The 25,946-nt window shown below is 40.0% G+C and overlaps 2 protein-coding genes and 1 pseudogene across 2 annotated transcripts in view; 2 read left to right on the forward strand and 1 right to left on the reverse strand.

Moving 5' to 3' along the window:
- LOC115687526 (hexose carrier protein HEX6-like) overlaps positions 1-25,946 on the forward strand; it is a 50,966-nt gene that overhangs the window by 23,176 nt on the left and 1,844 nt on the right. The window lies entirely within an intron of this gene.
- Positions 13,668-16,856, reverse strand: LOC115663286 (uncharacterized; annotated as a pseudogene).
- LOC115663285 (hexose carrier protein HEX6-like) lies at positions 20,556-22,653 on the forward strand. The gene is made up of 3 exons (XM_030585307.2): positions 20,556-20,753; positions 21,057-21,379; positions 21,463-22,653. Exons 1-3 carry the CDS (start codon positions 20,621-20,623, stop codon positions 22,549-22,551), a joined length of 1,545 nt encoding a protein of 514 aa, XP_030441167.1. The 5' UTR covers positions 20,556-20,620; the 3' UTR covers positions 22,552-22,653.

A 25,946-nucleotide genomic window follows, 5' to 3' on the forward strand; every position in this document is an offset into this window, starting at 1 on the left:
TGAGGCAAGCACCACCAGCTTGAAGAAGGGGTGTTAGTGAATCGTTCCATGGCCTCCGTTCGTCTCGAAATTTCCGTTTTAGCCTCCGTTGACGAAGGTAAAAATGCTTCGTAGTCACAATTTATCGAACCGATTTGTGTGACTACGAAGCATTTTTACCTTCGTCAACGGAGGCCAAAACAAAAATTTCGAGACGAACGGAGGCCATGGAATGATTCACCGACACCCTCTTCAAGCTGGTGGTACTCGCCTCACCGGGAAGGTCACCGTTCGATCGGAAAAGCCGCGTTTCGGGCCCTCACGACCAACCCCTCTGACAAGCTGGTCGTGAGGGCCCGAAACCGCGGCTTTTCCGGTCGAACGGTGACCTTCCCGATGAGGCGAGCACCACCAGCTTGAAGAGGGAGTGTCGGTGAATCATTCCATGGCCTCCGTTCGTCTCGAAATTTTCGTTTTAGCCTCCGTTGACGAAGGTAAAAATGCTTCGTAGTCACACAAATCGGTTCGATAAATTGGTTGACTACGAAGCATTTTTACCTTCGTCAACGGAGGTTAAAACGGAAATTTTGAGACGAACGGAGGCCATGGAATGATTCACCGACACCCCCTCTTCAAGCTGGTGGTGGTCGCATCACCGGGAAGGTCATTGTTCGGCCGGAAAAGCCGCGATTTTGGGCCCTCACGACCAGCTCGTAAGTGGCACTTAAGTGATCATTTTTTTGAAAGTTATGGCACTCAAGTGAGCTAAAAAAAAGTTATGGCACTTAAGTGTCCTCCGTACAAAAGTTATGACACTTGCGCTGCACTTATTCCCAAAAAAGGTAAAGTAGACACTACCCTATTCATCAAAAGAAAAGATAAAGATATTTTAATTGTTCAAATTTATGTAGACGATATCGTTTTTGGTTCCACAGATGAAAAATTGTGTAAGAATTTCTCTAAAATGATGCAAAGTGAATTTGAAATGAGCATGATGGGAGAGTTAACTTTCTTCCTTGGATTACAGATTAAACAAACAAAAAATGGCACCTTTCTCTGTCAAGAAAAGTATGCCAGGGAAATTACAAAAAAGTTTGATTTGGTAAATTGCAAGAAGACAGATACTCCAATGTCATATTCCATTAAATTAGACAAGGATGAAAAAGGAAAATCAGTAGATAAAAAATTATATAGAAGCATGATTGGTTCTCTCTTATATTTAACTGCTTCACGACCAGATATTCTGTTCAGTGTTTGTTTGTGTGCAAGATTTCAATCAGAACCAAAAGAATCTCATCTTATTGCAGTCAAAAGAATTATCAAATATGTTAGCACCAATCCTACACTTGGGTTGTGCAATCCTAAGGGATCAAATTTTACTCTTATTGGATATTCTGATGCTGATTATGCTGGTTGCAAGATAGACAGGAAAAGCACTTCAGGAACGTGTCAATTGTTAGGATACATGCTTGTTTCATGGTATTCAAAAAAGCAACAAACTGTAGCTCTTTCAACGGCAGAAGCAGAACATGTCTCACTTTGTAGTTGCTGTGCCCAAATTCTTTGGATGAAACAACAATTGAGAGACTTCAACATCAAAGACTCAACTATGGAGATCAAGTGTGATAATACCAGCGCCATCAATCTGACCAAAAATCCTATTCTGCATTCCAGAGCTAAGCATATTGATATTAAGCATCATTTTATCCGTGATCATGTTTTAAAAGGAGATATAATTGTTCATTTTATAGATACTAAACAGCAATTAGCTGAAGTTTTTACAAAACCTTTAGAAAAGAAAAGTTTTTAGCTTATTAGAGATAAACTAAACATCATTAACCCACTTTATTGAGATGTGCAGAATAAACTGTCATTGGATCTGATGACTTATTTGATCAAGCATATATTTGAAGTGTTTGATTTTGGCGCTTAACTCATCTTATAAAAGGTATGTATATCTCATATATTTTTAATATTATGATTGTTTGAAATTAGTTGCTTTGATTGATACCGTTTGAGAATTATAATCCCAAAATTTTCGAAATATAATTTCCGAAATTTCCCATAACTGTCAATTGACAGTTTCCAAAAAAGGGTTTTTATAAAAATCGATATATTGTACTCCTCGGTTTAAAACCTTTTTCATCTTCTCTCTCACTCTCACACTCTCTCCGAACACACATTCTACTCTCTGAAACCCTAAAGATCTCCAAACACACGTTTTACCCTAAAAGATCTCATCTTTCTCTTCAGAAACTCAAAAATCTCTTTAATGACACCGAAATCGACCACTGAATCAAAGAAAGGAATAAAGGGTTCCAGATGATCGAACAGAATCGCGGGAATGTTCACCAGAGCAGACAAAGATGGAGAAGCAGAGAAAATAGATATCTCTGACTCGGGCTCTGAGCAAGAGTCGTCTGCAGGTAATAAATCTCCACGTATACCTGTTCAAGAACGTGATCGTTTTGTTATGGCAAGACGACTGGTAAAAACCATTAGAGTACTTCGAGAAAATCGGAGTGACCAGAGTACTGTAAATGCCGTATGTAAAACCTTAGGTTTTCTATCTGAGCGTGAAGTTATGGAGGAATATGAGAAAGGTCTAAGGCTTGGAAGATCGCCTGTTGCTGAAAAGGGGATAATTTTGAGAGAATCTTCTAATATTCAGGAAACCCCAGTGACTATAAAGAAATGAGTTTCTTGCAAAGGAAAAGAGAAAGTAGGAGAACATTCGAATATTGAAAGAGAAGAATTCGTTGATGAGGAGGAACGGCAGACTTCGGAGAAAAGCAGAAACATTAATACTAGGAAGGAGGACAATGATGAAAAACTATTTGCTGAGTTTGTGCCCATATCTGGAATTCCTATTGATGACAAGAAAAGTGACAGCTTGTTTAGACACAAAACTCATCAAGTTGCTTACAACTCTCTTCTAGCAAGAGGAATAATGAATAACAGAGTTGTAGACTTCAGCTTCTTTGAAAATTTCAATATCAAAATTCAGAGTCTGATTGAAAATCTTGATTTTCAAGGAATGTGCTCTCTTCCTCACAAAGTCTACCCAGAACTCACGGCTTACTTTTATTCAAATCTGTCATTCATTTCTCTTTCTGAAATTGAGTTCTCTGTTTTTCAACAAGATTACAAGTTATCAACCTTTGATCTCGCTGCCATTCTAGGAGTAAAACATACAGAATTTTCTCTTATTCCTATCACTTCAGACTTGGCATATCAATCTCTGTCTGGTTACTCTTCTTTCATCAGAGGCTCTACATCTCATGTATCTCATTCTCTTTTTCCTCTAAATTCAATTGTCATGCACAAAATCATCATCAATTGTATCAGACCCAAAGGTTTTTCCAAAACTGATGTCTCTCGCTATGAGGCTAAGTTGATATGGGCAATTCAAACCACATTTCCCATTTCTCTGTCACATATGATTTTTCTTCAAATGTATAGAACAGTCAAGAAAAGTAAAGGTCAACTTCCTTATGAAGCTTTGATCACCGCTATCTTTGAGTATTTGAAAATCTCGATTCATGCAAAACTCAAAGGTAAACCTCTTCAAACTATGACCGTTGGAGAACTCATGATGACTAAGATTGGATACAGATTTGATGGTAAAAATTGGAAGGATAAGAAGGGTAATATTATTCCTGCAGAAGTGATGAGTGCACAGAGCAAGGGCTCTGTTAACATCTTTCATGATTCTGACGAGGAGGAATCAATTGAATCCTTAGTAAGAAAGAGGAAAGTGCAGCCGACAGCCTCCAGAACTGACAGACCAGCCAAAAGAACTCAAGTCGTGGCCAGTGATTCTAATGAGATGCAGATATCCGATGATCAATCTGCTGAACAGTTTCAAGCTGATGAACGAAGCCTTGAGGAGTCAAGGTTTATGCAATGGCTAACTATTCAAGATGCCAAGTATAAAGCCCGTGCAGACAGACATGCTGCCACTCAGCTTGAAACTCAGCGACTGCAAGAAGAGGAGGAACACTTGATGAATTCACTTAGTGACATCATCAACAAAGTAGTCATGGAAAATCAGCAAGAGACAATGGCCACTGCCGAGAAAGTAGCTAAGGAAGAACCCTATAGGAGACAGGGGGAGTTTGAACATGATCATGAAGCAGAAATGCATGAGGAGTTTGCGCAAGAAAATGCTCACAATGATGAGGAAAATAACATTAATCTAGCTGAAATGCAGGAGGAGTTTGAAGAAGAAAATGCTCAAGATGTTGAGGACAATAATTTTACTCTGCCTGACATACAGGAGGACCACAATCAGAATGCACAAGAAGCAACTCCTTCAGCAGCAGCTTTTGCAGACTTTCCCCTTGAAGGAAATGATTGTGAAAATAGTCCATCTGAAGCTCAACCAAGAGGCAAAGGGAAGGAAGCAGTATCTGTTGACATTCAGACCACTCATACTCCTTTTGGATATAATATCTCCTCATCCATGTCAGAACATGCAGCTATTACCGATATAAGATGGAGACAAGCTGCACTTCAGAATGAAGTTTGGGAACTCCGCAATGAACTCAAAGAAGGAATTTAGGAGATCAAGGACTTGATGGCAGCAAGATTCAACAATTTGAAGGCTCAAGTTAGAACTGATGTACAAATTGCAGCAATTAACACTGCAAGCCAGATTCATCAGCTCTCATCACATATTGAGCAACGATTAAACCAAATTTCTAGTTTCCATCTTGTCCAAGTGCATGTCCTATCTGTACCTTTTGGAACTTCTTCATCTGAACCCGCATGACCCTCAGCACCTCCATAAAATTAGCAAAATTGATCACATCTTTTCCCAACTTATCATTTCTGAACTTTTTGTCTCAAATTTCAATATTGATCTTTGTTATGTGTTTGACTTGGTGTGAACTTTGAACATTGACTTATGATTCGACAGTGGTTGTTTGACTTTTATACTCAACTCTTATTGCATTTTTATTGATTATGCTGTTTATCCTTTTTGCTGATGTCAAAAAGGGGGAGAAGTATTATAGCGGCAGAAGATATGACTGCAAGTATAAAAGCGGCAAAATATAAATTGATATATATTGATTTCAAAGCTTAACAATGCTTTATGCTTCGAAAGTTATATCATCTGAATTGACTATTTACAGATAGTTATATATACGACAGTTTTGTCATCATCAAAAAGGGGGAGATTGTTGAGAAAAATCCTTAATGAGTTTTGAGGAATGACAAAACCTGTATGTTACTGACCAGAATTACACTTAAGTTATTTGATACAGGTAGATACTGAGTCATTAGACTTAGTCGATGAAAGGACTTTGTCATCAGACTCAAAATTACTCGTCAGATTCAATGAGTGTTATTTTTGGCAAGTTTATGCAGGATAATCAAATTGATATTTTAAGATATCCTAATTGGTAATCACAAGATCGTTCCTCAAACACGAAAAACTACACTTATGGAAACCTTGATTTGATTGTATGGGCGATCAAATCACTCGGAGATAATGGTTCTTCTTCTAACGGTTATGCATCCTATTTTGGGAAGAATCTCCAACGGGTTGATTTGGAGATCAATCCTCTAAAGACTGTCCAATGGATAGATCAGAAGTAGAGGAGTATAAAAGGAGTGCAAACGTCGTACAAGAAAAGAAGAACTGGAATCGAGAATTCCAAAGTCTGAATAGAGTTTCGATCTTATACACTTGTGATTACTGTTTTCCACGTTGTATTTTTAGAAAGAAAATTACTTGAGTGAAGAGTGTACGTGATAGTGTTGTCTATCATCTGAGAAGCACTGCTCTTGTAATCTTCTGGTAATTCAATAGTGAAACACAGCCAACAGGCTGCCAGCGTGGAGAGTGGACGTAGGCTCGATAAAGCCGAACCACTATAAAGATCTGTGTGCAGTATTCTCTATCCCTAAACTTTTATTTATTATTGCTGACATTATACTGCATACATATCTGTCAAACAAGTTCGTCAGAAGATCGTCTTAGTCATCAGACGCAATCATCTGACGACAATTTATATACAAGTTTGTCATACGCATCCATATGATATTAATCATACGAGTTGTTAACCTTGACTATATTCATTCTGCATGTTTAAATCATTTAATTTGTAAAACCACCTATTCACCCCTATAGGTGATAGCACTAGCCCTAACAATATCATTCAAATATATGAGAGATACGTACCTTTTATAAGATGAGTTACGCGCCAAAACCAAACGCTTCAAATAGGTGATTGATCAAATAAGTCATCAGATGTAATGTGAGGTTATACTGCACAGCTCAATATAGCGGGTTAATGATGTTTAGTTTATCTCTAATAAGCCCGAAACTTTTCTTTTCTAAAGATTTTGTAAAAATGTCAACTAATTGTTGTTTAGTGTCTATGAATTGAACATTAATATCTCCTTTTAAAACATGATCACGGATAAAATGATGCTTAATATCGATATGCTTAGCTCTTGAATGCAGAATATGATTCTTTATCAGATTAATAGCGCTGGTATTGCCACACTTGATCTCCACAGTTGAATTTTTGACGTTGAAGTCTCTCAATTGTTGTTTTATCCAAAGGATTTGAGCACAGCAACTTCCAAGGGAGATGTATTCTGCTTCTGCTGTAGAAAGAGCTACGATTTGTTGCTTCTTTGAATACCATGAAACAAGCATGTGTCCTAACAATTGACACGTTCCGGAAGTACTCTTCCTGTTTATCTTGCAACCAGCATAATCAGCATCAGAATATCCAATGAGGGTAAAATTTGATCCCTTTGGATACCACAACCCAAGTGTAGGATTGGTACCGACATATTTGATAATTCGTTTGACTGCAGTAAGATGAAATTCCTTTGGTTCTGACTGAAATCTTTCACACAAACAAACACTGAACAGAATATCTGGTCTTGAAGCAGTTAAATATAAAAGTGAGTCAATCATGCTTCTATATAATTTTTTGGGCAAAAGTACACTAGAAGTGCCATAACTTGTGTACGGCGATCACTTTGGTACCATAACTTTTTTTCGGATCACTTTGGTGCCAACTTTTTTGAAAATCGATCACTTTAGTGCCAATGCTGACATGGCTCGCCGGAAATCTGATGTGGCGCTGACACAGCTCGCCGAAGAGGTCCAGTCAGCATTAAAAACCAAAAACAATGCTGTTTAGCCCGCTGACGTGTACTTTTTTTTAAAAAAAATTTAAATTTTATTAAAAAAACAAAACCTGCAGCAGCGGCGAGGGAGCCCTCGCCGCAGCTGCCGCCAACCCACCACCGCCGGGAAGGCCCGGCGGTGGTAGGCAAGGGTCGGATCCGGCGAGGCGAGACCTCGCCGTCGCGACCAAGCGACGGCGAGGTATCGCCTCGCCGGACGAAGGCGAGGCCAAACCTCGCTGTCGCCTGGGTCGCGACGACGAGGCGCGGCCTCGCCTTCGCTGGGCGAGGCGAGACCTCGCGCCTCGCCGTCGCCTGGGTCGGCCTCGCCTTCGTCCGGCGAGGCGAGACCTCGCGCCTCGCTGTCGCGACCCAGGCAACGACGAGGTCGGCCTCGCCTTCGTCCGGCGAGGCGAGACCTCTCCGTCGCCTAGGTTGCGACGGCGAGGCGCGGCTCGCCGTCGCCGGGCGAGGCGCGGCCTCGCCTTCGCCGGGCGAGGCGAGACCTCGCCGTCGCGACCGTGCGACGGCGAGGTCGGCCTCGCCGGACGCCGGGCGAGGCGAGACCTCGCTTCGCTCGCCGAGGTACTCGCCTCGCCGGATCCGGCCCTCGCCGGGCTCGGCGAAGGTCGCCGGATTCGGCCCTCCCTAGGCTCGGCGAGGCCCCGGCCAGGGGCCAGCGACCCTCGCCGACCACTGCGCCCACCATCGCCGGCCCTTCCCGGCGGTGGTGGGTTGGCGGCAGCAGCGGCGAGGGCTCCCTCGCCGCTGCTGCAACTTTTTTTTTGAAAAAAATTAAAAAATTCGAAAAAAAGCCACGTAATTTCCACCATGTATAAGTTAGATCATTTTTTTTAATATAAATGCCTGGTCAGCTTTTTGGCCGGAATTTTGGCCGGAGTCACTAAAGTGATCGATTTTCCTCCGACTTGGCACCAAAGTGATCCGCAAAAAAGTTATGGCACCAAAGTGATTGCCGTACACAAGTTATGGCACTTCTAGTGTACTTTTGCATTTTTTGTCTACTGATTTTCCTTTTTCATCATTGTCTAGTTTAATGGAATATGACATTGGAGTTTCTGTCTTTTTGTAATTTACCATACCAAACTTTTTCGCAATTTCCCTAGCATACTTTTCTTGACAAAGAAATGTGCCATTATTTGTTTGTTTAACCTGTAAGCCAAGAAAGAAAGTTAACTCACCCATCATGCTCATTTCAAATTCACTTTGCATCATTTTGGAAAAATTCTTACACAATTTTTCATCTGTAGAGCCAAAAATAATATCATCTCCATAAATTTGAAGAATTAAAATATCTTTACCTTTTTTTTTATGAATATGGTAGTATCTACATTACCTTTTGTGAATTCATTTTGTATCAGAAAGCTGCTTAGTCTTTCTTACTAAGCACGTGGTGCTTGTTTGAGACCGTATAATACTTTCTTGAGAGTATATACCTGATCAGGCTTGTGAGGATCTTCAAAACGTGGAGGTTGTTCTACATATACTTTCTCTTTGATGTAGCCATTCAAGAATGCGCTTTTGATGTCCATCTGAAACAATTTAAAATCACAGAAACAAGCATAAGCTAGTAAAATTCTTATTGCTTCTAACCTGGCCACCGGAGTATATGTTTCATCGTAATCTATTTCTTCCTCTTGTGAATATCCTTTGGCCACAAGTCTCGCTTTATTCCTGACGATTTTTCCTTGATCATCCAGTTTATTTCGAAATACCCATTTTGTTCCAATAACCGAGTGATTCTTGGGTCTAGGAACGAGTTCTCATACTTGATTGATCTTAAATTGTAATAATTCCTCTTGCATGGCTTCAATCCATCTTTCATCTTTTAAGGCTTCTTCAACATTCTTTGGTTCGACTTCAGAGATGAGAGCCAACGTATTTATAACTTCTTTTGCTTTTGCTCTGGTTTTGATCTCTTCATCTAAATTTCCAATAATGAGATCTTTGGGATGACTGGATTTATGCTTCAAGTTTTTGTTGAATCTTTCATCGTTTTCATCATCGGAATTTGATGATTCTTCATTATCTTGTTGGTTTGAAGATTCCTAAGCTTCATCAGATCTTTGATTCTGATCACTTTCACTTACCGTAAGTTCATCAAATGTTTTGTCAGATTCTTCAGATACTGGATTTTCAGTGTCAGAGTCATCTTGTTGAGTCTGAATTGAATCCTCAAACTTGACATTCAATGATTCTTCGACTGTTTGAGTATTTTTGTTGTATACTCTGTAAGCTTTGCTTGCAGATGAATATCCAAGAAAAATTCTTTCATCTGATTTTTCATCAAACTTACCAACACGATCATTAGGATTTTTTAGAATAAAACATTTACATCCAAATATTCGAAAGTAAGAGATATTAGGAATTTAATCTTTGAACAATTCATAAGGGGTCTTTTCAAGAATTTGTCTTGAAAAAATTCGATTTGAAATATAGCAAGCTGTTGAAATAGCTTCGGCCCAAAAATGTTTTGGAGTTTTGTTTTCAAATAGTAGAGTTCTAGCCATTTCTTGCAAAATTCTATTCTTTCTTTCAACTACTCCATTTTGTTCAGGAGTATAGGGAGATGAAAAAATATGTTGAATACCATGTTCATCACAGAAATTAGAAAAATTTTGTTTTTCAAATTCTCTTCCATGATCAGATTTAATGCTCGAAATAGTATAACCTTTTTCATTTTGTACCTTTTTGGACAATTTTGAAAAATGTTCAAATGTTTCACTTTTATGAGCCAAAAAGAATACCCAAGTAAATCTTAAATAATCGTCTATAATAACTAAATCGTATTTCTTACCTCAAAGACTTAAAGTTTGAGTATGTCCAAAAATATCCATATGAAGCAACTGCAAAGCTCGATTAGTGCTGAGATAATTTATTGATTTAAAGGAACTTCTTATCTGTTTACCTTTAGAGCAAGCTGAACATAACTCAATGCTCTTGATTTTTCGTTCTGGCAGTCATTTAACAAGTTTCTTTGAAGCTATTCTGGAAAATCAACTTGACACTTATGTGTCCGAGCTTCTTGTGCCACTGATCAGATTCTTTTTTTATGGAAACGAGACTTTGTAAGTCATTAGACTTCGTGTCTAGTAGGTAAATGTTCCCATGTCTTCGACCCGTAAATGATTACTTGTTGTCTTTACTTATCCCGGAATATTTGTTTTCTTGAAAAGTAATTCTGTAACCAATATCACATAATTGACTAATACTAATTAGATTGAAGTTCAAACCTTCAACTAGTGAGACTTTATTGATGATGAGATTTTCTATTCTGACAGTTCCTTTGCCAATTATTTTTCCTTTGTTGTTGCCTCCAAAAGATACGCTTCCCCCTTTAATTTTTTCTAACTGGATGAATTTCAGAGGATCTCCGATCATGTGTCTTGAGCAATCACTGTCAAGGTACCACTTGTTCTTTCTTTTCTTTGATACCTGCAAAAAATAAGTAACTCACTTTTTTCTTTGGTACCCATATTTTCTTGGGTCCATTTTCATTCTCAGAATGTCTCTCTGAACAGGTCTCCAAACCTTAGGACAATCACTCTTAAAGTGATTTGTATCACCGCAATTTGAGCACTTAAGGGAAATTTGACCATTGAATTTCACAAACTACTTTTGAAAGTGATTTTGATACATGAATCTGGAGGGTCTTTTCTTTAGTCTTTCTTTGACATTGGGAAAAGCATTTTTCAATTCAGTGTTTTTCTTAAAACCCAACCTTGATTTATTATAATAGAGAACTTGAATTGACAAAATATGTTGAAGATTTTTCGAACCCATTGAGAATTTCTTGGTTGTATTTGAAATTTCCTTTTTCAGAAGTTCTTTTTCTTTAGAGATACGATCAAAACTTTCCTTAGAAATATTTTTCAAATCAGAAATTTCCTTTTTCAATAAATCATTTTTTTGTTCAAGAAATTTTCAAGAAATTCTTTATTCTCCTTAATAAGATTAAATTCTTTTTGCAAAAAATCAATCTTATCCTTTTGCGAAATATCTTGCTGTTTTAAGGGATTGTTTTCCCTTTTTAAACATTCATTTTCATATGCAATTGACTCATCAATATCCTTGTTTTGAGTCGCACTTTTTAAAGTCAAAATCTCCTTCTTTAATACAAAAATCTTTTTGAAAGCAGTTTTATTAACAAAGACTAACTCATCAATATAATTTGTAACTGCTTCAGGAATTTTAGAATTACTTACTTCGTCTTCTTCATCAGAACTTGATTCTAAGTCTGAATTTGCCATCAAGCAGATATTGGCATACTCTTGTTCACTTTCATCATCATCTAAGTCACTCCATGTTTCAGCTTTGAAAGCCTTCTTATATCGTTCATACTTTCCTTTGTTCTTTTTGAGAAGATGACATTTAGGCTTTATGTGTCCGTTCTTTTTGCAGTGGAAATATATCACGTCCTTGTTTTCTTTATCTTCGGTACTCGATTTCTTCTGAAAGTTTAGCTTCTTAGCTTTTGATGGCTTAGAATTTCTAAATTGCTTCTTTGACTTATTCATCTTCACCTTCTTTGCCATCTTTCTCAGTTTCTTGACCATTAGAGCCAACTCTTCATCTGAATCTGTGTCATCAAAATCAATGTTAGTTTTTAAAGTTATGGATTTTTTACCTTTGGGTTCTTCAGTTTCATAGGATTGAAGAGTTCCGATAAGTTCATCCACTGTGAGTGGTCTGATCCCCTGAGTTTCTCGAATAGAAACTTTGATGTTGTTCCACTCTTTTGAGAGAGCTTTTAGCAACCTGTTCACCTTCATAGGTTCTGAGATGGGATTGTTTTGGAATTCAAGCCCATTTACAATCTCAGTGAATCTGCTCTGCATCTCGGAAATTGTTTCATTTGGTTTCTGGGTGAAGGACTCGTACTGCCCAAGGAGAATGTTGAGATTTGTCTCCTTGACTCTCTCTGTTCCTTCATGAACGAGCTTGAGACGATCCCAAATTTTTTTTGCAGTTTTGAGATTTGCAGTTCGTTTATATTCAACACGTGCTAGACCATTGTATATGGCCGTTCTGATCTTTGCATCCAGATAGATCCTTTTGGAAATTTCCTTGGCCGAGAGAGGTAGAGCTTGAGGTTTGATTTGCTCTCTGATTTCTTCGTCAGAAGATGTCTCATTTTGCCCTTTTGAAGTTTATGGAGATTTTGTTTCGGTTGAAACATTTGGAATGATTCCATGTTCAACGATATCCCATATATCATGATCTATTCCCAAGATGAATGTCTTCATCTTGTTTTCCCAGACACTGTACTCAGTTCCATTGAAATAAGGCGGTCTGTTGTTGTGACCCCACTCAGCATTACTAGCCATCAAGAATCGTTAGCTCAGAAGTAAAATAACACTTCAAAGAAAAATGAGCACCTTGCTCTGATACCAATTGTTACGGCTAGTGCTATCATCTAGAGGGGGTGAATAGGTGATTTAACCAAATTGGATGATTTAAACGTGCGGAATGAATATAGTCGAGGTCAACAACTCGTATGATCAATATCAGATGGATGCGTATGACAAACTTGTATATAAGTTGTCGTCAGATGATTGCGTCTGATGACTATGATGATGTTTTAACGAACTCGTTTGACAGATATGTATGTAGTATAATGTCAACAACAATAAATGAAAGTTTAGGGATAGAGAATACTGCACACAGATCTTTATAGTGGTTCGGCTTTATCAAGCTCCACGCTGGTAGCTTGTTGGCTGTGTTTTACTATTGAATCACCAAGAGATTACAAGAGCAGTGCTTCTCAGATGATAGATTGCACTACCACGTATACTCTTCACTCAAGTAATTTTCTTTTTAAAGTAACAACGTGGAATACAGTAATCACAAGTATGTAAGATCAAAGTTCTTTTTAGACTTTGGAATTCTCGATTCTGGTTTTTCTACTTGTACGACGTTTGCACTCCTTTTATACTCCTCTATTTCCAATCTATCCGTTGGACAGTCTTCGTAGGATTGATCCCCAAATCAACCCGTTGGAGAAACTTCCTAAAAGAAAATACATAGCCGTTAGAAGAAAAATCATTATCTTCAGCTGATTTGATCGTAGTTTGCAAATTATTTGATTGAAATTTTTACCGTTCGTTCATCCATAGTTTGTAATTTTTTGCTCTATGTTATTCTTTTATTCTAGCAAAATGATTTGATCATCTTTAATAAATGGGCAGTTTCTCGAATGTGTTCATAATTTCACGCGAGTGATTTTCTTTTTTCAATAAATAAGTAATTTCTCAAATGTGGTCAGATTTGATATTTTCGTCCATGCGTTACAATGGAAATACATGTTTCCAACATCTATGGAGACAACAGGAGAGGAGCACCATCCAGAAACAATCACAATGTTCTTAACTGGCAAGCAGAACACACATCTTTTCTAATATTTGAGAATGTTTACAAGTCTGAGCGAATCACATTTGTTCCAAGGAAGGAAGGATATGACCCAAAAAAAAAAAAAGGAAGGAAGGAGCCCTTGCTAATCATCTAAAGAGAAATATCCAGACATAGAAAACTTATTTATTTGGGGCTCGAGCTTCGGCACAACGAGTAACCTTGATAACCATTAAGACACAGGACCTAACTGCTTTGCCTTCCCTATGGAATCAACACTACCGACCCGGATGTCTTCCGGCTTTCAAGATCGGCATGTACTTTTGCTGCTTCGGACAGTGGGTATGTGTGATTCACGCGAACCTTTAGGATGCCCGAGGCGACACTGGCAAATACCTCTCCAGCAGCTTCCAGCAACTCGTCCCGAGTGATGGTGTACTGCATGAGGCTAGGCCTTGTCAAAAAGAGGGACTTTGATGCAAGAGCCGGCAATGGGACTGAATCTGGGATTCCCGAGGACTGTCCAAAGCTCACCATGTAGCCCCTAATCTTCAAGCACCCCAAGGATCCCTGCATGATGGATAAGTCTTGTGAAACTTTTTATTAGAACATATACGAAAGTAACACTCGGCTTTACAGTTAATATCCTCATTTGTACCCACGACACGATCTAGACAAAGCATCAGATCAAGCCACTTTGACAAAATCCACATGCAGCATGTTTACAAGTAATTATCTGCTAAACCCTGGTTAAATCAGACAGATTCTTCCAACAATAGAAAACTGTCGAGGGATTAGACTTCTGAACAACAACTAAATTCCTAAAGCATGCTGCAATGTGAAATAGTCTCTGCTAGTCTCCAGAAGGATTTAATCTAACTTGAAATAGACAAAGTACCACGCTCAAACACTAAAATGGACTCTCCTCAAAATTTTGACCAATTTCAGAGAAGTGATGACAAGAAGAGGAAATCATTTTCTTGATGGTGGAGGAAAACACTTTTCTATTCTACAGTAAATCATGATAGAGTGCAAACCAACAGGACATTTAACAGAATTACCTGAAACGTGTCCTTTCCTACCGAGTCATACACAACATCAACCCATTGCCGGATGTAATCTCCTTAACACGAGAAACAAAATCCTCCTCCGTGTAGATAATAGCATGATGACAACCATCATCCTTAGCTTGAGCTGACTTTTCTTTAGTTGAGACGGTATCAATGACAGTTGCCCCAAGGGCATTAGCCCATTGGCACAATAGGGATCCAACTCCATTCTCAACCTTAAAACAAAGTAAATAGTCAAGCCTTAAATGGGGAGAGTACAAGGCTGCTTTCCATCCAACACTTGGGAAAAAAGAAGATACAAAATCATCTATTGTATGTATGTAGGTAACACCTTAAAAGCAAAGCATCACCAATTACTTCATCTATTGTCCAACATATATATATCTATGATAAATATTAATGTTCTTGCACATACAAACGCTGTAAGAGGAGTATAAAGCCAACCTTAAAGCAGCGGCGGAGGAGAAACTGAGCTGTCATGCCCTTCAGCATGACTGATGGGGCAGTAACTGGACCAATAGAAGGAGGAACAGGCACAACTTTACTTGCTGGGAGAATTTGCTCTTCAGCATATGAGCCCATTGGATCGCCAGCATAGGCTACAATATCTCCAACTTTCCTGCCTGTTAGTCCAGGTCCCACAGCTACTACCTCACCGACAGCCTCCATGCCTGCGACAGATGGATACCATCCACTGACGTATAATCCACTCAACATGCTATACCATCATCAGCAAGATGAATCCATTATCAACACTTAATAAAGTGTAAACAAGTTTGTATATCTCCACAAAGACACCATTACCATTGCAGACATTGCACAAGTTGACAAATGTTTCAGTGGATCAATTGTCTATTCAAGCATGATCTCTGGAGTAGATGTGATATTTTTTAGTTAAAATAGTCAGCTGACAAACGGAAAAACTTGACTCCAGAACCTTAGTTAACAATTAGAGAATACTGCTTAATCATGAATGCTACTATGACATCTCAAACAGGTAACTCTAATTCGTCTCATATAAGTCAAGTACTTCAACAAATCAAGTTCGGAATTCACGTAACCATGGAACTGCAGACAAACCCAGCGATATAAGAGAGAGTGAGCAGAAGTCATGACTCATGAGATATCATTTCCCCTTAATGATAAAAACACAAAAGAGCAAAAGGGACACCGCAATGTCGCCATGGATGATCAAACACGAGCATGCATTGACTTGAAAACAGATCAAAGAATTCAAATATTCATTTAAAACCAAAGGACATTCTCTGGGCCTTTTCAAATTGTCAACAATGACTTAGACGAATACTATAATCAATTCCAAGCCACAATAATCACTATCATGCTCGATGCATTAAGTCCATCTAATTCTGACAGGGGACACAGCAAACAAAACTGGTGTGAAGGGCATGGTGGGTGCCTTGTATACCCCTGTACGGAAATAAACATCGATGAAGTTGACCCCAATGGCTTTGTTCTTCACGCGAATCTCTCCCTCCTTGGGTTCACCTATTTCCACATCCTCCGACTTTAAGACCTACACACAATTGCATAACGGCTATCAAAAGATGCACCTTTAGCAACGATCAGAGACGGTGCATGAGGGCCTATGGCTGCACAATTGTACGCGAATTGCTATCAAATTTTCGGATTTTGATTTCGAGAAAATACCCGACCCGGTACATCCATCGTTCTCAATGTCAATTCCCGTACCTATAGTAGTGCTGACTAAGTGTATCACCAATTAACCCATCACCCGATCAAAGTCAAGATTGTAACTTTGGACTGCCCCAAACTCCTGCTCACTAAAGTATAACAGAAAGCTAAATTTAAGACTTTGAGGGAACCTGACGAACTCAAACAAATGGATGATAGCAAACAGAGAAGTTCAATAGTCAACACGAATACCCATTTTCTATCCTACAAAGCAAAAGCGGAGAGAGAGAGAGAGAGAGAGAGAGAGAGGAGGAGGCGAGAGACCTCAGGTCCACCGAACTCATGAACCCTAACAGCTTTCACCATTTCGGAGGACGCTGAAGCCGTGGCAACCGCTCTCGCAAATGATCTGCTTCGAGCCGACGGAGGCGTAGAGAGCGACGGAAAGCGGATGCCTCTGCTCTGACCGGCGTTGTTGGTCGGATCCTGTCGCCGTCGCCGTCGGCGGAGAAGAAGTAGAGTGGGTTGGAGAAAGTGGCGCGGGAGCAGGTGAGGAGACTGAGGAGTAGGAGGGGACACCGAAAGCAAAGGGAGGTGATTCTGGAGGCGTCCACTACTGGACATGCCCATTCACCAGTAACGCCTGTGTCCCGGTTAAGTGAAACCGCCTCATAAACCTTAGCAGGATGTATTTACCGGTGTTTGTAAACCTTACTAGGACTAGGGATGTGTAACGGGAACCGCTCTAATCAGAATTGCCCGGATTGGATTGAACCCGCCGTTCTGGGCGATTCTCAAGGGCATCGGTCTGGTTCCCGATTTCAAACGGAGAACCAAATCAATCGGATCAAACCAATTATCCCATTTACCAGTAACGCCTGTGTCCCGATTAAGCGAAATCGCCCCGCAAACCTTAACAGGATGTATTTACGGGTGTTTATAAACCTTACTAGGACTAGGGATGTGTAACGGGAATCACTCCAATCGAAATTGCCCGGACTGGATTGGACCCGCCGGTTTTAGGCGATTCTCAAGGGCGTCGGTCTGGTTTCAGTTTCAAACTGGGAACCAAAACGATCGTATCAAACCGATTAAACATACATCGTTATTGAGCAAAACAAACTCGAAGTTATTACTAGGTCTGATACAAATTATGTGCGATTTCCCCATCAGACTATCATTAGTCCTTTCACGGACAGGAGTGTTTTTTTTGTCGAACACGGATAAAAGTTTACTCTTACTGCATCAAAGGATAATTTTCTCTTTTTTATTTTCTTCGGGAATGGATCAAGCCGTTCGTTGCCCTCCGATCGAGGATTGTTGTCAAAGCCAGCAAAACTCAAAAAAGCCAAGGACCATTTGCTTTGAAACGATCTTCAAATGCCGTTTGCTCATATGCCTTTGTTTCTTTACCGATTCCGTTGGACCACCTGAGAACCAGATCGGACCGATTCCAGGACTAGGCGGTTTGATTCACGGTTCTTGGATGGAACCGGATCAAATCGAGAACCGATCACCGCTAATAAAGACTTGCTTGTTTCCTCCAATATAAAAGATCTGAAAAATATTTTTCTAAAATAAGCATTTTGCAACTCTTTTTCATCATCAATGAAGATATTTAGGTACATATTGCTGGTCATAATAAAAGTGTTTTTGCTTGGCTAATATTTGTAAATGATATAAATATAAGCGATCTTTTTCATTAATTTTTTTTTTCAAATAACTGATTTTCTATGAGACAAAAGCATCATAAAAATGTGGGGTATGTTCACTAGAAGCCTTAAAACTTGTCGCTAAAGTGTAATTGAGTCCTAAAACTTGCAAAAAGTGCAATCAAGTCCTAAAATTTGTCAAATTGATTCAAATGAGTCCTAATATTAACTCCGTCAAATTTACTAAAGGAAAATGTTGACGTGGCTTATTTTAATATTTTCTCTCTCTTGCGTGGCGATGACGTGGCCAAAACGATATCGTTTTGGTTAAAATTTGATTTTTAATACTATTTTTATTTAAATTAAATTTTAAAAAAAGATTTAAAAAAAAAAGGGAAGAGGACAGGCGGGGAGGGAGGGCTTGCCCTCCTTGCCGCCGCCGCCGCCCCACCATCGCCAGGAGTGGCCGGCGAGGGTGGGGGGAACGGCAAGCAGGGGTCGCGGAGCCCCGGCCAGGGGCCGGCGACCCTTGCTGACGGCAAGCGAGGGGTCGCGGCCCTCCCCCAGATAGGGCAAGGGTTGCCGGCCCTCAGTCAAAGCTGGTCGAGGGTTGCCAGTGGCGACCCTCCCCCAGATCTCGCGGGGGTCGGCCGCCACTGGCGACCCTCGACCAGGTCTGGGCTAGCGCCTGCGAGGGTCACCGACTTGGCCAAGGCTCGGCGACCCCCGCCTGCCGTCCCCCCACCCTCTCCGGCCCCTCCCGGTGATGGTGGGGCGGCGGCGGGGGGGAGGGCAAGCCCTCCCTCCCCGACTGTCCTCCTGCTCCCTTTTTTTTTTATTTTTAATTTTAGCTTATTTTTAAATTAAATTTAAATAAAATTAATATTAAAATAATGATTAAAAATGCCACGCCATTGCCACGTAGGATATAAAAAATAAAAAAAGCTACGTCATCATTTTTCGTTAGTCAAATTGGAAGGTATTAACTTTATGACTCAATTGAACCAATTTAACAAGTTTTAGGACTCGATTGCAACTTTTGCAAGTTTTATGACTTAATTGCATTTTAGTGACAAGTTTTAGGACTTCTAGTGAACATATCCCAAATGTTATCATTTTGACTAATAGAATCCGTGATTGAGTCTGGCAATTTAAGTACTTCCTATCAAGCATTGCTCTACACTATTAAATGACAAAATCTTATTTGGCTGAAAATTGTCCATGATAAACTTGCTATACTCTGGTTTTTAAGCTTAGCTAAATTACAAATTTGATTCAAGTGTGACTATACTCCTCCGTACTTAATAGTCTTGTAGAAATAGGTGTGTTGTTTGTTAGTTTTCATTTCACTTTGAAGATATATAGTTTAAAGCTACGCCTGTTTCGCGAAAAATAAATAATTTGAAAGATGTTTTCTTTAAAATTGATTATTTGTATCGCCCGAAATAATTAGTCATGAAAAATGTTTTCATTTCCGACAACAATTTATATCTAAACATTTTTCACGAAGGATGAAAATATTTTTCGTTCGTTAATTTTTGTAAGTGATATAGGTAGTAGTTTTAGGAAAATATTTTTCAAATCACTCATTTTTTGCAAACAAAGGGAGCCTAAAAGTGAATTGGTAAGTATTTTCCGCCGTTCAGTGTGGAAAATCTAATTTGATTTTTTTCCGTGCACTCCTTTTAATATTTTTTATTTCTTTATTTCTTTCGTTTTCCTTCTTCTTTGGCTAGTCACTGACCATGGTGACGGTCGACGACCGGCCATAGGCAAGCTCGAGCCTCGCCACAAGTTGGTGAGGCTCCTTCTCGCCAGATCTGGCGAGTTCGAGCCTCGATAGATTAAGCTTGCCAGAGGTTGGTGAGTTCGAGCATTAACGTGGATTGTGAATGAAGGGAGTAATCATCGATTGGGCCTGGGCCTGGGTGGGCCTGACTTGCTATTTAAGGAAAAGTCGTTTGAGCTTTATAACTAAACCCTTGATCAAGCCCATCCAATTTGCTTTTGGGCACGTTGGGCCTGATATGCTATACAGTAAAACTGAAAAACCATTGTGAACATGATTTGTGAAAAAACGTTTAAAAACAACATCGACAATAATTCCATCATATCCAACTAACTTAGGCATAACCAAATAAGTTATATTTTTCTTCAACCCTCCTCTAAACTATTCTGATTGATGAGTTACGAGTTGTGGACATTATTCTCGCACGAAATTAACTAAATATAAATATAAGTGATATCCATAATTGTGACCCACCAATCAGAAATGTGGTCATAGAAAGTTTTTTTTAATGGATCTATTCAAATAAAAGACATATCATATTCCACGTGCTAGATAGGATGACTTATCTTATCTTAGCCCCATAGACAGTGCATCAAAATCACAACTTTCAAAGGCCACGAAACACTTGTGGGCAAGCACAATTAAGAAGCAACCCTTGGAAATTTACTACGGGAATCTTTGCTTGATATTTTAGACAATCAATACCTTTTGTTCTCTGACAAAGGAGCTCGCATGGGAACAAATTCATCACTTCACTAGTCAATCTTGACCCCATTCATGCCACAATCTCCACATATATTCTACGAGATATTAGTTTGAATGTTCTACGAACTGGTTTCGTCCCCATCTCCCTCGTCACTACAAGTCAAGACACAGACACTCCTTTTTCATGCATCTCTCTCTCTCTCTCTCTCTCCCTCTCTCTGTGTTTGTGAGGAAGTTTGAAGAAGGCTATGGCAGTGGGATTAGCAGTAGCGAGTGCTGTGGAGGGGAACTACAATGGCCATATAACTTGGTTTGTCGTACTGTCATGTCTGACGGCAGGCATGGGAGGTGTCATATATGGCTATGACATTGGAATTTCAGGTCCGTCCCATCATTTCTTGCCATTTTTTTGGATGCTCCTCATAAAGGAAAAGTACCTTGCTTTCTTTTCTTTTCTCTGCTAGCTCTCGACGAATGTCTGTCTATGGTGGTTCTATGACCGCCAAGTAGTCTTGTGCTGATTAATTAGATGGAGTTCCTAACGTAATTAAGCACGCCCCTGTTCTTTGTTAGTTTGCTAAAAAAATGTCTTTGCTAGAATTGAAATTGTAAGGTTAGGTAAACACTGATAGCTGAATCTGTATAAAGATGTCGTTTCTGATAAGTGTGCAAATAATTCCTAAGGTGGAGTGACCTCAATGGAGTCGTTTTTGAAGAGGTTCTTCCATGAAGTCTATATCAAGATGACTGAAGACACCGAGATCAGTAACTACTGCAAGTTCAATAGCCAATTGTTGACCTCCTTCACTTCCTCCCTCTATATCGCTGGCCTCTTTGCTTCCTTTTTGGCGTCTTTTGTCACTAGAGCGTTCGGACGCAAACCGTCAATATTGACAGGAGGTGCTGCATTCCTCGCCGGTTCAGCCATTCAAGGTGCAGCTTCCAATGTTTACATGCTTATATTAGGCCGTGCTCTGCTTGGTGTTGGGATCGGTTTTGCGAATCAGGTAGTCCTCATGAAACATGAACTGTTTTTGATGGGTTGGAACATTGCTTAACAATTTCTTCACATGTTTGATTGGATTGGCAGTCAGTTCCTCTTTATCTCTCAGAAATGGCACCGCCAAGGTACAGAGGAGCTTTCACCAATGGCTTCCAATTTTCAATAGGAATTGGTGCTCTGTCAGCAAGCCTCATCAACTATGGAACTGAGAAGATTAAAGGCGGTTGGGGTTGGAGAGTTTCCCTCGCCATGGGTGCGGTCCCAGCCTCAATCCTAGCACTCGGCGCGCTTTTCCTCCCAGAGACACCTAACAGCCTAATCCAAAGCCACAATGGACAAGAAAAGGCCAAATCCATGCTGCAACTCATGCGCGGGACGCCCAGCATTCAGGCAGAGCTGGATGATCTCATCAAAGCAGACTTAAACACAAAAACCGTTCGCCACCCTTTTCGAACCATCAGACAAGTGAAGTATAGGCCTCAACTAGTCATGGCAATAGCCATTCCATTCTTCCAACAAGTCACGGGAATCGACGTCATTGCATTCTACACGCCAATCCTGTTCCGAGCCATAGGCCTGGGGGAAAGTGCATCACTCATGTCCACAGTGGTGATTGGTGTCATCGGTTGCAGTTCAACTTTCATATCAATGCTCATAGTAGACAAACTAGGCAGAAGAACATTGTTCCTGGTGGGGGGCATTCAGATGTTTGTGTCACAAGTGATGGTCGAAGGAATAATGGCGGCTAAGCTAGGAGATCACGGTGGATTGAGCACAGGGTATGCTTATGTGGTATTGCTATCAATCTGCATCTACGTTGCCGGATTTCGTTGGTCCTGGGGGCCTCTAGGTTGGCTTGTTCCGAGCGAAATATACCCACTAGAGATCCGATCAGCGGGGCAGAGCATTACAGTCGCAGTGAGCTTTCTCTTCACCATCGCATTTGCCCAAACATCTTTAGCAATGCTGTGCCACTTGAAGTCGGGGATTTTCTTCTTTTTCGGGGGTTGGGTGGCTGTAATGACTGCATTCGTGTACCTGCTGTTGCCAGAGACCAAGAACATCCCCATCGAGCAAATGGATAGAGTTTGGAGGGAACATTGGTTTTGGAAGAGAGTTGTGGGCCAAGAGCATGAGACGGGTAAACCGAAGGACCACGACCCAAATTCGGCATGAATTCTCATGGTCATAAACTCGTTTTTTCGTTAAAGTGATCACTACTTTTTCTTTGGCATATTCAGCAGCATTTGAACACAATATGTTCCGAATGTTTTAAGTCATATTTGTAAAAGAACTGAGGAATTTTGGAATGAGAATTCTGTTCTTCATTGCCACATAAACGTAACGTATATACAAAAAGATACAGCTATCAAACAAACTCCTAATTAGGCTAAACTACTAAAAATACAAGGATCACACAATAAAAAGTAATAAAAGATGTGCACACAAAACTTCCTAAGTAAACGGCCTAAATAAACGGCCTAAATAAAAGCAGATCACAGCTGCCTTTCCAATACCCCCCTCAAGTTAGAGCATGGGGATCTCGAATGCCCAACTTGCGAAGAATAAAGTTAAATTGATCCTTTCCCAACGCCTTCGTGAAGATATCAGCTGGCTGCATTGAACTACGTACGTAATCTGTTTGAATGTTACCATTAAGTATCTCATTACGAATAAAATGACAGTCCACTTCAATATGCTTGGTACGCTCATGATAGACAGGATTGGCGGCTATATGTAAAGCTGCCTGATTGTCGCAATACAAGTGCATAGGTTGAGAATGTGCCACACCAAGAGAATCCAATAATCCTTTCAACCACTTAAGTTCACAAACTGTAGTAGTCATAGACCTGTATTCCGCTTCAGCGGATGAGCGAGACACTGTCTGTTGCTTCTTAGTCTTCCACGAGATAGGAGATTCTCCCAAAAGAACAAAGTAACCGGTCAAAGATCGTCTCGTCAAAGGACAACTAGGCCAGTCAGAATCGCAGTAAGCAGACAATTTCAGGTCACAATTGGCACGCAACATAATACCCTGACCTGGATTTCCTTTCAGATAACGTAGAACTCTCATGGCTGCCTCCCAATGAGCTTTCTTTGGCCGCTGCATGAACTGTGCAAGAATATGCACACAGTAAGACAATTCAGGTCGAGTTATTGTTAGATAAATAAGCCGACCCACTAGGCGCCTATACTGAGCAGGGTTGTCTACATCATCGCTCTCAGTAAGGGCTAGCTTGTGATTTTGTTCAAGAGGAGTTTTAGCTGGCTTGGAACCCAGTAATCCGACCTCAGAAATCACATCGAACGCATACTTACGTTAACACAAGAAAATACCATCCGAGTTTCTCGCCACTTCAATCCCCAAGAAAAATTTCAGCTTCCCCAAGTCTTTCATATGAAAACAACGACTCAAATAGTTCTTGAACTTTTGCACAACGGAAATATCATTATCGGAGATAATGAGATCATCAACATAAATAAGCACATTCAATTGAACAGTCCCAACTCGAAAAGTGAACAAGGAGTAATCTGAATATGATTGTTGAAATCCATAAGCTTTCAAAGATGCAGCCAATTTCGCAAACCAACATCTAGGTGCTTGCCGCAAACCGTATAGAGATTTCCGGAGTCTGGATACCTTCCCTGATGATTGAGAGGCAAAGCCAGGTGGCATCTTCATGTAAACCTCTTCCTCTAAATCGCCATGTAAGAAAGCATTTTGAACGTCCATCTGATGAAGTTCCCAATTCTTTGCAGCCGCAACGGCAAGAAAGGTGCGTACAGTGCACATTTTTGCCGTAGGAGCAAAAGTCTCCTGATAATCTATGCCTTCGACTTGATTATTTCCCAGTATCACCAATCGCGCCTTGTATCGTTCAACACTTCCATCAGAATTGTACTTAATTTTATACACCCACTTGCTCCCAATTGCTTTCTTTCCGGGCGGCAAATTTTCGACTGTCCATGTGCCATTATCTTCTAAAGCCTGTATTTCTTTACTCATGGCCTCTCTCCACCGTTCATCTTTAATCGCTTCCGCATAAGAGTTTGGTTCATGTCCTGCAGTAATTGTTGCCAAGAAACACCGGTGTTGCGTAGAAAATTTTTCATAACTCACATAACGTGCTATAGAATAAGGCGTACCTGAGGAATCAGATTGGGTAGATGAGCATGTCGAGGGGCTTATTCTGATGGCGTTTGTCACATAATCTTTCAAACATATAGAAGGTTGCTTGACCCTTTGTCCCCTGCCTAGCTGCTCTTCGACGACTTCACTTCTTTCCACGTCCTCATTGTTTGTGTGGATCAATTCCTCCATTTCATGATTCACTCATTTTCTCTATCTACACTTTCGGCGACGACTTCACTTCTTTCCACGTCCTCATTGTTTGTGTGGATCAATTCCTCCCTCAAGTCACTTTTTAAATCATCAACTTCATCACCCAACTCCATAACTCTATTTTTAATGAGTTCATCACTTACTGTTTTCTCATCAGCATATGGAAATTCCGTTTCAGCAAACACTACATCTCTTGATACAAAGTATTCATCAGCTTCTAAATCATACAATCTCCACCCTTTCTTTCCCAACGGATAACCAACAAAAATACACCACCGACTTCTACTAGCAAATTTATCTTTATCCCGATTCTGATTATGCGCATAGCACAAACAACCAAAAATCCGAATATATTTGTAAGAAGGAGGTTGGCCAAAGATAATCTCATATGGGGTTTTACCATTCAATAATATAGATGGAGTCCTGTTAATCAAATACCCAACTGCGAGTACAGATTCTCCCCAAAATTCTATGGGTAAATTTGCTTGGAAACGCAAAGCTCTTGCAACATTAAGGATATGGCGATGCTTTCTTTCCACTCGGCCATTTTGTTGAGGTGTTCCAACACAAGAAGTTTGATGCAATATCCCATGTTCATCAAAATATTCTTTCAAACACAAAAATTCACTTCCGTTATCACTTCTAACGATTTTCACATTTTTCTCAAATTGACATTTAACCATCGCAACAAATTTCCTAAGAACACAGGCCACTTCATTTTTTCCATTCAGCAAATATATCCACACAGCACGAGAGTAATCATCAACAATTGTCAAGAAATAAATTACTCCACATGAAGCTGGGACTCTATAAGGTCCCCACAAATCACAATGCATCAATTCAAAACAATCTTTAGCTTTATTGTCACTAGAAAAGAAGATCTCTCTTGTTTGTTTTGCTCTAAAACAAACCTCACAAGTTTTATTGGTTTTCCTAACCATTTTGCCAGCTTCTGGAATTAACTCCACCACCTTAGAAGAAGGATGACCCATTCTTTTATGCCAAAGTTCAAAGGATTCCATATCATCCACCTTGCAAGCATGTACCGAAGTCACTCCCTTGAGAAAGTAAAGCCCCTAGCGTTGCTCACCCGCTCCAATCAGGTTCCTCGAATTTAGGTCCTGTATAGCACATATTTTGTTAGTGAGTTGGATAACCAAATTTGAATCATTAAGAAGTTGTGATACAGAAATCAGATTGCATTTCAAATTGGGCACAAAAAGAACTC

Source organism: Syzygium oleosum, unplaced genomic scaffold, assembly GCF_021117445.2.
Source record: "Syzygium oleosum isolate NSW1041296 unplaced genomic scaffold, Sole_v2.1 Sole_v2.25, whole genome shotgun sequence".
Classification (NCBI taxonomy): domain Eukaryota; kingdom Viridiplantae; phylum Streptophyta; class Magnoliopsida; order Myrtales; family Myrtaceae; genus Syzygium; species Syzygium oleosum.

Bases quoted from the DNA above. Each gene is read 5' to 3' on its own strand.
- LOC115663285 (XM_030585307.2), top strand. From the start codon at position 20,621: ATGGCAGTGGGATTAGCAGTAGCGAGTGCTGTGGAGGGGAACTACAAT. The intron at 20,754-21,056 runs GTCCGTCCCATC...ATAATTCCTAAG, and splicing joins CTATGACATTGGAATTTCAG to GTGGAGTGACCTCAATGGAG. The intron at 21,380-21,462 runs GTAGTCCTCATG...TTGGATTGGCAG, and splicing joins GGATCGGTTTTGCGAATCAG to TCAGTTCCTCTTTATCTCTC.